Raw genomic sequence first — 14,509 nt, 5'->3', positions numbered from 1 at the left:
CTCCAGGAGTCAGGCTAGATGGCCACCATTCACTCTGTGCCAGTCGAGGACACAACGGCCCGGGAGGTAGAAGCAACTTCCTGGAAGATGGCTCTCTGCTTCCTGTGATCATCCCTGGCCTTGCCCCTGGCTCTTGTCAAATCTGCTGAGGGGAACAGGGATGGTAAACACTATCCATTTTCTGGGTCAGGAAACTGAGGCCCCAGAAGGAAACCGAGTCCACTCACTGCCAGTTGATTCCAGAGCTGCGTCTAGACCCAGGGGTCTCCAGACACACACTGAGACTGGGGTTCGGGGGGAGGGCAAGGTCACCTGGAGGACCACAGAGATGGTCTTCTCGCCTGCCTTGGCTGCCCGCCATTTCCGGTATGTGTCCGCCTTGAGGAGGTTTTCTGCACAGTGGGTCTGGAGGCAACATGGGAAAGAGAAGGTTAGGGCACAGATGCCAGGCAAGCTCAGCCCTCAAATTGTTCCTCAGACACATTTAAGTTCCCTGTTACTGCCCCAAAACCCTGGTGGCAAGTCCTTGGGGCAATGGGCTGCTTTTGAGATCAGCAGTTCGAAACCACCAACTGCCCCACGGGAGAATGGTGAGGCTTTCTACACCCATAATTAGTCTTGGAAACCCACAAGGGGCAGTTCTATATGGTTTTATACGGTTGCTGTCAGTCGGCATCCACTCAACAGCAATGAGTTTGTTCCTTTGTTTTTGGTTACTCCCTCACCCCTCAAAGGAGGGCTGGTTTGTACTGTGGCTAAAGCGCTCTCATGCTAACCAAAAGGTCGGTAGTTCGAACGCAGCAGGCTCTCCTCAGGAGACAGACGAGGCTGTAGGCTTCCACCAAGATCATATCCGTGGCTACCCTTTGGGGGAGTTCTACTCTGTCCTAAAGGGTTCTATGAGTCAGAATCGCCACCCCCACCCCGACCCCCACCAACGGGGGCTTCTATTTCCTCTACAAGTTTTCACCCTCGAAGTTCACCTGCAGGCTTTCCAGGGAAACTCCTCTATCCCTTATTTCCTCTCAGGAGCGTCCACACTGGCCCGGAAGTGCCCCTAGACCCCGTCCCTCAGAACTCATTAAGCGTCTCCGGGGAAATGTACCCACCGCCCCCCTGGCACTTCCCGGTAACGCCCCCAAAGTTCTCGGACAACCCCACCCCCCGCCCACCTCATTAATACCCTTCCGTCTTCTCCCCCTCCCCCGCCGCCACGCTGGCCCCTCACCGAGTCCTGGCTGCTGCAGGACACGACGTGACGGAGGCGGATCTCCGGCATATCGACGTCGTGGGCCTCGCCCGCCCCGCAGGACGCCAGACAGTCCGGGAGCGGAGAACCCGGAGCCCCGAAGGGGTGCGCACCGGCCGGGCGTCAGTACGCAGGCGCGCGGCGCTCGGGCCTTTCAAACCGCGGCGCGCCGGCGCGCGCGTCGGAACCGCGCATGCCCAGTCGCGCCTCTACGGCGCGAGGCCCGGAGCAGCCTAGCAACGAGCGGGCCTCTGGTCACGCTTCCCTGGGAGTCCCACTGCTCTCGAGCCCCGCCTCCCGATGACGTCTGCATCCTACTCTCTGGGCGCCTAGCAACAGGAGCAGCCTTCGCGATTGGCCCCGGAGGGAAATCCTCCATTCTCATTGGACAAGTCGATCACCGCCCAAACTGAAGCCTTGAACGCGACCGGAGTTAGGATTTTGCGGGCAGCCAGGGGAGTCTCCCCAACAAGATCTCTTCCACCGGTTCCGGTGGCTACGCGCACGCGCACGCGCGCGCGCGCACATCCCACCCTTGTCTCAGTTTCCCTGGATTCCCTCCGTTTCCTCAAGGATTCCCACCCTTGCCTCAGTTTCCCTGGCTTCTGACGGGCACCCCTCGATGCCACCAGCTAGCGACCCGGACTTGCAGCTCTCGGCGGCTCGGGCCACAGAATGCCCGCGCACAGAGAAGCGCGTAGGAGCCAAGTGACAGAAGGAAAAGGGAAGGAAGACGTGTCACCCGAATCCCCATGGAACGAGCCCGGACTTGCTGGGCGCTGCCAGGCCGGGCCCCACCCACGCTAGGCGCCGCCTTGGGAAACAGGGCCTCCTGGTCCTTGCAGTTGCTTCGCTGCCTTGGGGAGTAAATGGCCCCGCGCAGGCCGTGGGCTTTTGAGTTAAGAAAATGCTGTGGAAAGGGAAGGTGACTGGTCCTGTTGGCTGGAGGATGGCGACGGCGGCGGGGGACAGAGCTGGACGTCAGGTGCCTGGTGTCTATGGGATGGCCGGTCCACCTCCCCTACCCCGGGGGCTGCAGAGCCTGTCCTCAGCTCTGACCTCAGCTCCTTCTCACCCCAGGGTGAAGGTGGGTCTGGACCCGCCCCTCCTCAGTTCCCTATAAGGGCTGGGGACCTGGGACTTCGGCTCACACGCCATGAGGACGTCTGGGAGCCCCGGGACCTTGCTGGTCTTCACGCTGCTCTGCACCCTTGTGGACCTCGGTGAGTGACTGGGGAGGCTTCGGCTCCTGGGACCCTCTGGAAAGCTAGGTTGTAAAAGAGCATTCCACAGAGGGGGTGGGAGTGGGGGTGGGGGTGGAAGGTTTTTCCGGGGAGAGAGGCAGCTGAGAGAAGAAATGCTCATAGGATTGGATCCTGCAAAGAGAAGGGGACTTGGTGGGCTTTCCTTCAGGCAGGTTCCCAGCGGCAGGCACCTAAATGCTGGAAAATCAGGTGAGAGCAGGACTGGAAAGAGGTTTAAGAGAACGAGGATCAGAGTGCTCTCCTTTCTTCCTGGACTCCCAAGGACTGCGGGACCGGCCCCTCCTCCCTCAGACCCAGGAGTCCAGCCAGCCCCCCTCCCTCAGACCCAGGGGTCCAGCCCCCAGCCATTCTTCACACTCAGGAGTCCACACCCCCAGCCTCATCCTGACCCAGACCCAAGATTCCAGCCCCTTCCTCCCTCAGACCCAGGGGTCCAGCCTCTTCCTCCCTCAGACCCAGGGGTCCAGACCCCTCCTCCCTCAGCCCCAGGGGTCCAGGCCCCCAGCCCCCTCCTCCCTCGGCCCCAGCCTCTTCCTCCCTCAGCTCCAGGGGTCCAGGCCCCCAGCCCCCTCCCCCCTCAGCCCCAGGTCCAGCCTCTTCCTCCCTCAGCCCCAGGGGTCCAGGCCCCCAGCCCCCTCCTCCTGGAATCTGAGTACCAGCCCTACTCTCCATGACTCAGGTGTCTGGGCCTCCAGTCCCCTCCTCTGTTAGCACCCACTCCTGGTCCTCTCTGCCGCCTGGGCTGTAAACCCCTGGCCTGGGGACCGCTGCCTGAGCTCCTACTGGCTCCCAGACCGATCTATCCACAAGGAGGAGGGCGCCCCACCCCACCCCCGAACCAGCCGAACCTGAAGCTTCCTAAGAATCCATGAACGCCTTCACCACGACCCCTCCCCGCTACGAGCCTGGGAGTCAGAGCCCCCAGCCTTGTAATTAGGTTTAAAAAAGGCTCCCTGGTGGAGTCGCTTCCTGCCCTGGGAGCAGCTTGGCAGGCTTCATCATCGCGTCCCTGCCACCTCTGACCACTTCCCTGGATTCGAATCAGTACCTCGCCCATGAGACACACAGAGCGTTCCAGGTCCCTGAAATATGGGCCATCAATCCAGCAGCCCGCCCCCCTCACGCCTGCCCGCCTTCCTCAAGACCAGAAATCTCCCCAACCTCTCTCAAATCCTGAGGTCCGGACCCCAGGCCTCCACCTCCCCCGGGGCTCTGAAGTTATCCCCTGACTAAGCCCTGCTCTCTCGGCCCGCAGGATGCCCCCTGAGGTGCGAGGTGTGCAGGGGCTCCGGGCCCACGTGCACTGGAAAGATACGGACGTGCGAGGATGGCAAGGACGCCTGCGTGGTCATCGTGGGCGAGTCAAGCACAAGTGCGCGTGCTCAGAGCCGGGGGGGGGGGGGGGAGGGGGGTGTCCAGGGGTGGGTGATATTTCTGTGTAGGAGGGAGATACCACCATCATGGTGGGGGGTGGGGGGATGTAATCACAATTCCCAGGACGAGGAAAAACCCCCGGAGTTGGAAGGTGACAAGTGAGTGGGAACAGAAACCATGTTTAGGTGCCCCCCCAAACAGGGTCACCCCAAAAGGAGGTGGCGACTCAGGGGAAGGGGCGAGAGAGACTTTCTGAAGCAGGGGTGCATGCTGCGGAAAGGGTACTGTGGGAGGGAGAAATCATGGGGGTGGAGGAATGTAGTGGACAAGACACAGTGGAGAAGGAGGAGATTGGGAATGGGAGGGAGGTGGAAAGGAGAGAGGGGGATCAACTGAAAATTGTTGTTCTGAAGAGACCACCCCAGGGGTCTGTGGGGAGTGCGGGCTGGCAGTGACCAGGTCTGAGGAAGAGGAGCAGTGATGGGGTCTAGGTCAGGGGTTTGGGAGTAGAGAGAGCCACCAAGTGGGGAGACAAGAAGTAAGAGGTTCAAACCAAGAATAAACTAGCGTGGTAAGAAGGAACTTCACTGAAATGGAAGAGACCATCCCAGACCTGAGAGAAGCTTGGGGGGTGGAGGACAAGGGGGTGTTGTATACTGGCAGACGAGACCACTGGGTACAGGGCAGTGACTGTCGTTCAAGATGCAAGATCATTCTTCGCAGAGGATGGGGGCACAGGTGGGGCTAAGGGCTGTGACAAGAGACGGGTAATGCTGAGTGTAATTAGAAACTTCCGAAGGGGGTGTGTGAGGGAAGTTGGGTACAAGCTTGCTGGTCCAAGGACGTTGGGGTGTTGAGGGGTGCTGGAGAAGAACCCCCCCTTCCAGGGTGGGATAGAGAAAACCATAGGCTTGAGCTGGAGGGGACATATGGTAGAACAAGACGTAACACATGGAGGGAGGTCTGGCAATCTCAGACTCTTCTAGACAGAGAGGGGGTACAGGTGCTAGGTGGGATGAGGGACCACCCCCAGGCCTGGAGGAGACTGGAAGAGACCACCTCACAAGAACATGGGAGATAGCCATCGGCAGCCTGAGAGAGCGCCCCTAGAAGCGACGGCAGGCTGTCGGCGGAGACTAGGGCGCTAAGGATCCTGGGTGTTTTGCGATGGAGTAAGGAGGCCTTCCCAAGACACCACTCCAAAACCTGACCGACCAGGAAGGCTGGCCTTACGGGGCTGGAAAAGACCACCGCAGGCAGAGGATAGGGGAGGGATATGGGGCCAAGAGTCCCGTGCCCCCACCCCCGGTGTCAAAGAGGTTGAGGTTAGGTTGAGCCCTGATGTTGGGGGTGGTCAGTGAGTTGCCCAGCCAGCTCTAGTCCACCCCCACCCCACAGAGGGCCGCCATTCCCTGAATACCTACAAGGCCTGCATGAAGTTCAAAGACTGCTACTCGGGCTTCGTGTCCACCACCATGGGCCCCAAGGACTACATGGTCTCCAACGCCCGCTGCTGCCAGAGCGACGGCTGTAACCAGGGTGACTTGCCAGGTAGGTAAAGGGCGAGCCCCGCCCCAGGATCCCACCACCACTGCCCTGCAGTGACACCTGCGGAGCACCTTGCTGTTTCCTTTCTTGTGTTAAATACGTGGCTGGGTGTCCCTGGTGCCGCCCAGGGTAGCTAGGAGGCCAGGGGAGGGCTTCAGTGTTCCCTGGGCACCCACCCCTCACCTCTCGCCCCCAGTTCCCCAAAACAACCGCACGGAGAATGGCTTCCAGTGCCCGGCCTGCATCGCGCCCTTCCAGGAGACTTGCCCGGGCACCGAGGCGGCCCGCTGTGTCGGGCAGGAGACTCATTGCATCTACTTCGCGGGCAAGGTGCAGGCTGGTGAGAAACGCCTGGGAAGAGGAGGGGGGGCTGGGAATGTGGGGGTTCCCAGGTGTGGGTTCCAGGGGAGAGGTGAGAAAGGAGGTTGCAGGATGCCTGGGTAATCAAGGTGCGAAGGATGGGTGGGAGGGTATGGGTATGTAGTCATGGGGTCGGGCTGGCGTACTGGGGCCCCTCCAGTCTGAACTCTCGTCACCAGGCATCATCAACACCAGATTTGCCACACGAGGCTGCGCTACCAAGAGTGCCTGCTTCACCAAGCCTGGGTCCGAGGTGCCCTCCGCCTCCTACCTCTACTTCCTGCGCCGAGCCGACTGCCTCCCAGCCCCGTATCCACCCGGCCGGGCTGAGTGAAGAAGGGGTGAACCGGTGGCTGGAGGCTCCATCTGCCCCGAGCCTGCTGTTCTCTCTTGTGCCTGTGAATTAAAGGGTTAACCCAGGAAGCCCGAAAATGTTGTGACTTAAGAGACAGGATCAGATTAGGCTTCTCAGCCCAGACTCCCTCTTGGTGAGGAAGACCGAGAAGGCCCTGCTTCTTGTTCAGTAAGGCCCCCTTGTTCCCAGCTAACTCAGGTGGCTGCGGGTCAGGCACTGGGCCTGAGGTCAGCCCTTCAGACCCACCCAGTCCTCAGGAGAACGATGAGGCTGGCTGCTTCCGGTAGGGGTTGCCAGCCTCAGCCACCGTATGTCGGGTCCCTGTGAGTCAGAACTGACTGGGCTGCAGCTGAGTTGACAGCAGCGGGTTGAGTGGGACCCTCTGCCACCCTTCCATGTGTTTTTTGTTGTTTTCTAACAAGGTACCCACGGGTTGTGGCAGTTACTTGCCCCGGGTCAGACAGCTAGAAAGGGGCTCATTTGACCCCCCCCCCTTTATCCATCACACTCCAGAGTCCCAGATGGCCCCTGCTGATGAGACTTCTACTTGTCCCCAGTTCCATGCCTGCAAACTGAGGGCATGAGCAGCCTCCACCTCACAGAGGGCTTTGTAAGTCATATGAACGTCTACAAAGCTCAGTGTACACACGGCCCCTTCAATGCCGACAAAGTAGGCTGCAAGTCTTAAGTAAATAATCATCACCCTAATTAGCTGCCACGAGTTGCCAGGCACTAACCTAGTTGCCCAAACGCTGGCACCGTTCAGGTCAGATGAGCAGATACTATGGCAGCAAGCCCCTCATCTCCCAGGTGTAAAATAACAACGATGTATTAGTCAGCCAAAGTTGCCATGATGCCAGGTAACAACATTCCCAAGCAGAGACATCTAACGAGCAATTTTTCCTTTCTCTGGGTCACGGGGTGGCACTGCTTCCCGGCTGCAAATTGGCTGGCTCATTCCAGTGTGGGGACAGAGCTTGCCTCCTCGTGGGCTCCCCGTCTCGGGAGGCATGTTCTCCTAGCCAATCACGGGGCAGAGTGAAGAACATGGAAGGTGTGTGCTCAGGTCCTACGTGTGCACATTCCATTGGCCTAAGGAAACCACACGGCCAAACCTCCTCCCTGGGGACAGGGGGAAAAAAGCGTGCCATCTCCTGACCACACCTGCTGCCCTGGTTGATTCTCACTCATAGGGACCCCAGAGGACAGAGTAGGACTCCCTACCTCCCCCTTAGGGTCTAAGAGGCTGTGAATCTTTTAAGGGGGGCAGCTGGTGGGTTTGAACCACAAACCTTGGAGGTTAGTTAGTGGTCTAACACTTAACCCACAGCACCACCAGTTTCCTTAGTCAACCTCTGTGTGTGGTGAAGAGGAGTGTTTTTAAGGGAGGGGCTCATGCACAGGCAGCTGATTTTCCCTTCCTCCCCAAGCCCAGCCCCTCCCACAGGGGGCTCTGCTCATTGCAGTCGGAGGCACAGGGGTCACAGACCCCAACCCTGCAGCCAGCAGCGCAGTAGGGAAAGATGATGTGTGGGTGGCTGCCGGCTGGGACCCAGAAGTGACATGCACGCCCATGAAGAATCGATTCTTCACGGGGCCACAGATTGTGACCAGGAAACCAATAGATGTGCCGGGAAGGAGTGGGCAAGGGAGGGGCTCATCGTGTGTGTGTGTGTGTGTGTGTGTGTGTGTGTGTGTGTGTGTGTACGTACCAACTTCCCACATCACGGCAGTCCCAGGTGGTGCCTCCTCTCCCTGAGCCTGGAGACAACGGAGGAGACACGGAGCAGGGAAGTGGATGTAGCTGGGACCCCTCTGTGGGACTTCTCTGATAGGGAGGCTGTGAGTGGTGATGAGGCTCCTTCAGGACAAACTGACAAGGCACAGCTATGCACCTCAGGGACTTTTCCACGCATCTTTATTCATTTCTCAAAACAAACACACAAGCACCATCTCCCCTCTTCCCACACACACACTAATCCTCGGCACCCTGACCGGAGACACTGCAACTTCTTCAGGACCCCGCGCCGTCTGAGGCAACTGTCATGACAAGGTTGCTTCTCCCCAACCTTGCTGGGGGGAGCTGCTCTGCCTCCCTTTGGGCTGCTGTAGTACCTACCCTACAGCTGCCCGGGGTCCTGCCATGAGGGCCATTGAGGGGGTGGTGTGTGCAGGTGCCACCCCGGGACGCAGCTGCTCCATAGCAACCCAAGGCCTCCAGTGTCCATGACACAATCCAAGCAGAAGTCGGGGTTCAAAAACCCACCCCCGTTGACAGTCACCGAGAGACCCAGGAATGCCAGGACACAGCTTTGGGAACACAAAGCCCCTCCCTAACACCCACCTCACACAAACTGGGCCTTGCCTTCTCCACTGTGACTCCCCCAGGCGCGAGGGGTCCAGAGAAGCCAAGGTCAGGAGGGCAGCAACAAGCACTGTGAGCAAAGGCTTGGTGGCCAGACAGAAGGTGCCCGGCCTGAGATTGTCTTCTTGCTGCCTGGGGCCAAGGGCTTGTGGGTGAACAGGGCCACTGGCTTCTGTGCCTGCTTTCTCGCGATGCTGTGCGGCACTCAATCCTTCCGGGAACCCTGTGAGGTGGACACAATGTGGCCCAGGCCATCCTCAGTCGGCAGCAGGCGCTAGGCTGTCTAGCTTCATTGGTGACGGAGGATGTGTTCGCGACCTCTGCTGCTAGCCGTGAGCCATGCATGGCAGAATGCTGAGAATGGAGTTAGTTCTGCTGAAAGACTGGTTGGCTTGTAGTCCCTGGAAGCCCTATGTGAGCAAGCACACAGCTACAGATGCAGAGGTTGGGGTCCGGGCACACGCAAAGTTGCCCGGGAAGAAAAGCCAGGCGACTTCCATCCGAAAGGTCACAGACACTGGAAACCTTTTGGGGCTGCTCAGCCCAGCTCTGAACACATGCTGTCGCCACGGGTCGGAAGGGATTGGATGGCAGCTGGTTGGGGAGTTCATTTGAAAACTGATAAGTATCCACTGAAGGGGAGCTATTAAATAGGGATGGTAAATTAAAAAAGTAAACGAATCACTACAAAATAGTAAAAACCTGGACTAAACAAAAATAGCAGCATGTAAAGCTATTGTTGCTCAACACACCCTGTTAGGTAGATGGTTTACAGACAGGGAGTTGCCCCTCCCATGCCTGCAAAAAGTTGAGAAGGAAGTCAGGCGACCATTAAACACCTAGGAAAACCCAAAACTGAGCACGCTCCAATTCAAGCCCCCAGCCAGGTGGGAGGCACACCTGGGTGGTCCAAACTAGGCCCAGGCTCATGACCTCACCCAGGTAGGCTCAACCCAGTCAATGGGGTCAACTAAAGCCTTCAACCATGCCTTCCCCCACCAGGGGTCGGCTATGAGAAAGGCAGGGACTCTCTCTTGCCCCCATGCTCTTACCTCAATCCAGGTCAGAGGCAGAGGGAGGGTCTCCCTCATATGCTCTTAGCCTCTAGGGGTCTTGGACTCCTGGCCACCTGGGATCCCCTCCCCGCCAAGTTCCGCACCCTTGAGTACTCTTTTCCACAAGGCTATTTGTGCTCAGTTGGGATCCCCTTTGAGACTGTAAAACCAGAAATGTGTTCTGCACTTCACAAAAACCCACTTATGTGAAGCCAAGAACCAATGAGGGCTTACTCACTCGAGATACCTAACATTGTGGTGCCGGTACTCAGATAAAAACGTTGGACGCCATCCTCTAAGGCAGTGGTTCTCAACCTGTGGGGTCAAACAACCCTTTCATAGGGATCCCCCGATTCGTTAACAGTAGTAAAATTAGTTATGAAGTAGCAACGAAAAAATGTTATGGGGGCAATGAATGTACAAATGTGCTTTACACAACTGATGTATGTATGGATTGTGCTAAGAGTTGTATGAGCCCCTAATAAAACGATTTAAAAATAATTTTATGGTTGGGGGGGTCACCACCACATGAGGAACTGTATGAAAGGGCCGCGGCCTTAGGAAGGTTGAGAGTCACTGCTCTAAGGCAAGCCCAGCTCGGGACACTTGTCCCTGGAACGGACACCCATCTCCACCTGACTCTGCACTTCTCAGACTTCACCTCACCGCCCTGGAGAGACTGTGAAGCTGTGGCGGGTGGGTAGAACTTCCTAAGTGTTGGATGTAAAGCGCAAGGCCTGAAGTTTGAGGGCGCCGGCCTCTGTAGGAGGGAGATGGGACTCCCCACTCCCAGACACAGGGACATGTCCCCAGGATCATTCAACCCTGCCCCCTTTGGAGTTGCTGAGCGAACTTTACTTGGACCCCCTTACTCACTCCCCCAACCTCCCTACCCCACAGGTGTCCCTCAGCTTCCCTTCCTGTGATGCCAGCAGAAAACTGCTGCTGAGTTTGGGGGAACTCTGGTGCCAAAAGGTCCCTTGCTTTCCAATGTTTTGCTCCGTGTTGCTGCCAGCACACTGTTGCTCACGTAAACCTGTTGGCCTCTTTGCAGGATGCCGGTTCCCCTGCTTTCTCCCCTCGGACCCCCAACTCCGCCTTTTCTTGCAGGGTAGTGGAACACATGACTCTACCAACCTCATCAAGACGGTGCCCCCAGTGCCCGCCATTTGTTACAGGGCAACTGAGCTAGTGGTCTCCTACTGACCTCGTCAAGATGGCACTCAGAGCTCCAACCAAGTGGAGGGGTGGGGACTTCGTGGCTAGCCCCGCCCAGTTCTCACAGTTCTGACCCCACCACGTTCCCAGATTTTTTGGCCTGGGCTTTCTCCTGTCCACAAATAAGCAGCTTGGTGGTCCTGTTTGGGCTTGGCTTTCTGCTGTTGTTTTGCTGCTTCTACTGGTTGGCTTCCCCTTTTGCCAAGATTTTAAAAAGGCATTTGGCAGGAAGCAAGGCCTCTGAAGTAACTGCTAATCCTGTTTTTGAAAGGTTTTTAAGCACAACTGCCTCCCTGCCTTTGGCCTCTGGATCATTTGTAGTCCTGGTCCAGTTCCCCTGTGACAGTATGTGTCCAATCAAGGATCCCAATTTCCCTAGAATGGCCTGCTCATAAGCCAGTGGTCCTGCCTGTGGATGTCCAGGTGGATTACTCATGCCAGTAATTCCATGTCAGCCTGTGAGGTCACCTGCGTCAGTGGCCTACTTCTTCCTTGCTCTCTAGAAAATGATCGCGCCCCCTGCCCCCCCCACTTCCCTCGAGACCATGGGTGCCTGCTTGGGGCTCAAGTTTCAGGGTGCCTTAAGTGTGGTGTACCCTGGGACCTCGGTTATGACCCTGGGGCACCAGACCCTCCAACTTCTCATTGCTTGTTTCTAGATGAGGATCCCGGAGTCTAACCCGACCTGTGGTCCAGATCTGACCGACAGACGTTCATTCGTCGGCTCTGTAAGGCCACCTGCACCGGTGACTCAAATCCCTTGCATGCTGTCTAGAAAATGCTAGGGGCCCAGTTTTCTGATAGAGACCAGGTTCCCCGCCCTCCCCCCCCCCAAATAGAGGCATCTGTTTGGGCTCAAGTCTCAGGGTGTCTTAGGTGCTATGTGCATTGGGACATCTGACTGCAGGGCACAGGGCTCTCTAATGGCTTGTTTGGTTTCCAACAGGGGCAATGCAGGATCTGTTGCCCGGGGAGCGGCGTTACACTGTGTCCTGACTGGTATCGATTTGACCCACAGACACTAGAGAGATAGACACTATTATCATCTGCAATATAACAATATCTGTCTCGGTACATTCTAGGTCATGGGGAATCGTGGCCAAGGAATGGCACTTTCCCTCCTGACTCTGATTCTGCTGGGACGTTTCTGCAATGGGATGGAGAAGTGGGGGGCGGGGTTCCCTTATGTTAAAGCATTTTCATCTGGAGAAGCGGTGAAGACCTTGGTTCCAAGTGTACCAAGGACCCCTCCTTAAGGGACCCTGAAGCTAAAGGTCCCTCCACCCCCAGCCCAGTCACACCACCCTCGGTCTCTGAACCTGGGGGGAGAGGTGTCTCCATCAAAGTCCTACCCTTAATAGCGGCATCAGGGGAGTTGGGTCCCTGGGCAATTCACAAGGCTTTCACCCTAATTGAACTTGGGCATATTGTGACCTAGGCAGTTATTCAGAAAGTCCAGAACAGCACACAGAGACCTTTCAGCACCTCACCCCAGCCTATGACTTGGCTTGGAAGGATGTAATGATCATTCCGGTACAGACCATGACAGACTGTGAGAAAGGGACAGCGCTGAAGGGAGCTAGGAAGTTTGCAGGTTTACATGTGAACGATAAGTATCCAGTAGGAGAAATAGCTGTGCTTCCCACTGACCCCACCTGGGATTATAATGATCCCAATGACAGGTGGGCACGGGAACATTTTCTGGCGTGTATCCAAAATGGACTAAAGTCAGGGCGGCAAAAGGCCATCAACTACACTCAAGTGACAGCTATTCACCATGGGCTTAATGGAAGTCCCGTAAGTCTCTTAGAGCAGCTGAGAGACGCCCTGAGTTGTCACACCACTGTAGGCACTGAAGCAAATGAAGGGAGACAAATTTCTCACACAGGCTGCACCAGACACTCTGAAGAAGCTCCAGAAGTTAGTGCAGAAGCCTGAAGGAGCGACCTTTGAAGAGATGGTCACTAGAACCAATGCAACCTTTTACAACAGGGACAAAGAACAGGAAGCCCAGGCTCAGGCAAGAACATTAGGCATGCGCAGATACTGGCCGCCATTGCTAACCAACGCCCATTGACTGCCTCCCAGGTTCCCAAGACCCCTGAAGAAGGTACCACGTGTTATGTGATTCATGGCCCAAGTAACTGGACAAGGGATTGGCCTAACCAGAATAGGCCTCCATGAGGGCCAGGCTGCTACTACTACCAAAAAAACCCAAAAAACTGGCCATTGGGCAGCACTCTGTCCTATGGGAGACACCAGGAGGGGAGCTGCCCCAGGCAAGTGTGCAGCTGCTGAGGATTGAAAAGGCCCGGATGGGCCAGGAGCAGGAGCTTGCTGTTACTGGTCTGGAGCTTCGGGTGAGCATAGATGTGGGGCCGCCTACTCTGTCCTTACCTCCCTCCCCGGACCCCTGGCACCACGCACGACCATGGGAGTGTCAGGAAAACCTGTAGTCAAACGCTTTAGGGAACCCTTAAGGTGCCTCTGGGACAACTTTTACATCTTTTATGGCATCGTAGTAATCCTTGAATGTCCACCTGTATTGTCTAAGCCACACACCTCCATAGTCAAAGATCCTCATCCTAGTACTACAGCCTTCCATATGTTCCTTACCTCGGAGAAGCTGCTAAGCCCTACACAGGGACAGTGGCAAAGTGTCATAAACTCTGACGTCTGGGACACAGGAGTCCCCGGCAGAGCTAAATATGCAACCCCTGTATTTTCCTGAAAGACCCCACGCAGTTTCCCTGCCAGTAGCAGTAACCTTTGAAATCTGAAGCCATCAAAGGATTACAACCCCTTCTTCAAAAATTCCTCCAGCATTGACTAATGGTCGCTGTTAATTCCCCATGTGGCACCCCAATTTCACCAGTCAAAAAGAAAGATGGGTCTTACCATCTGATTCAAGGCATCAGGATAATAAACGGAGCAGAGATCCCACTGCACCCTATACACTCCTAGCGAAAGTTCCTAACTCCACAGTGGTACAGCATTCTGGACTTCAAGGATGCCTTTTTCTGCATCCTGCTGGACCCACAGAGCCACTTCCTTTTTGCTTTTGAGTGGAAATTAGAACAGGGGCAGGGTCACACCAATTTTACTGGATGGTATTGCCACAGGGCTTCCGAGATAGCCCCCCATGTTTGGACAAGCCCTAAGCCAGGTCCTAGCTGGCCTTACTCTAGAGGGGGCACAGTCCTACAATACGTAGACGAGCTCATGTGCTGCGCCACTTGGGAACAGTCTATTGCTCATACGGTACAAGTCTTAAACTTGACAGAGAAGCTACGAAGTCCCTAGGGACAAGGCCCAGGGAATGAAACAAGAGGTAGAGCTCTCCTTAGAATGAATAAGGGCAATTGTGGAGCTGTCTGAGCCGGAAACTTACAGCTACAAGTGTCTAAGCCTTACTAGGCTTTGTAGAATCTGGATCCCAACTACAGACTCCTTGCAAAGCCCAATGAGAGCCTGGAAGGAACAAGTGACTTAGAACGACTCCTGTGGGGCACAAAGCAAAAGGATACAGTGACCAATTTAAGGCTCTTCTGCTCTAGGCTCCAGCACTAGATCTCCCAGACCCTACGAGAAGGTTTTTCCTAAGTGCTCATGAGAGAAAGGTGGTGGCCCTGGAAGTGCTAATCCAGAAGCTAGACACCAGCCTCAGCCGGTGACATAGTTATCAATGTTAGATCTTACCTCATTCAGCTAGCCACCTTG

General features: G+C 56.3%; 2 protein-coding genes across 3 annotated transcripts in view; one reads left to right on the top strand and one right to left on the bottom strand.

Annotated features, from left to right (window-relative positions):
- Nucleotides 1-1,485, bottom strand: part of XRCC1 (X-ray repair cross complementing 1) — a 28,882-nt gene extending 27,397 nt beyond the window's left edge. The window contains exons 1-2 of one of the 2 annotated variants that reach the window (XM_075538000.1): nt 1,229-1,485; nt 313-405 (exon numbers count right to left, since the gene is read on the bottom strand). In XM_075538000.1, coding sequence (XP_075394115.1) covers nt 313-405; nt 1,229-1,279 — 144 coding nt within the window. In that variant the 5' untranslated portion in view covers nt 1,280-1,485. The remainder of the gene's footprint in view (nt 1-312; nt 406-1,228) is intronic. The other variant, XM_075537999.1, reaches the window with a different exon arrangement.
- A 306-nt stretch (nt 1,486-1,791) lies between these two features.
- Nucleotides 1,792-6,219, top strand: PINLYP (phospholipase A2 inhibitor and LY6/PLAUR domain containing). Its single transcript, XM_075538002.1, has 6 exons — nt 1,792-2,234; nt 2,330-2,472; nt 3,770-3,886; nt 5,287-5,439; nt 5,633-5,776; nt 5,976-6,219. The coding sequence occupies exons 2-6, from the start codon at nt 2,406-2,408 to the stop codon at nt 6,128-6,130; spliced, it is 636 nt and encodes a 211-aa protein (XP_075394117.1). The 5' UTR covers nt 1,792-2,234; nt 2,330-2,405; the 3' UTR covers nt 6,131-6,219.
- The last annotated feature ends 8,290 nt before the right edge of the window (nt 6,220-14,509 follow it).

This window comes from Tenrec ecaudatus, chromosome 18 (genome assembly GCF_050624435.1).
Source record: "Tenrec ecaudatus isolate mTenEca1 chromosome 18, mTenEca1.hap1, whole genome shotgun sequence".
In the NCBI taxonomy this organism is placed as follows: domain Eukaryota; kingdom Metazoa; phylum Chordata; class Mammalia; order Afrosoricida; family Tenrecidae; genus Tenrec; species Tenrec ecaudatus.
Note: the sequence above shows the minus strand (reverse complement) of the source record. Positions and strands in the feature narration are given on the sequence as shown.

What these genes read in the sequence shown, in the direction of transcription:
- PINLYP (XM_075538002.1), top strand. Translation starts at nt 2,406, where the DNA reads ATGAGGACGTCTGGGAGCCCCGGGACCTTGCTGGTCTTCACGCTGCTC. An exon ending in CTGCACCCTTGTGGACCTCG is followed by an intron (nt 2,473 to 3,769) that starts GTGAGTGACTGG and finishes CTCGGCCCGCAG; the next exon opens with GATGCCCCCTGAGGTGCGAG. An exon ending in TAACCAGGGTGACTTGCCAG is followed by an intron (nt 5,440 to 5,632) that starts GTAGGTAAAGGG and finishes TCTCGCCCCCAG; the next exon opens with TTCCCCAAAACAACCGCACG.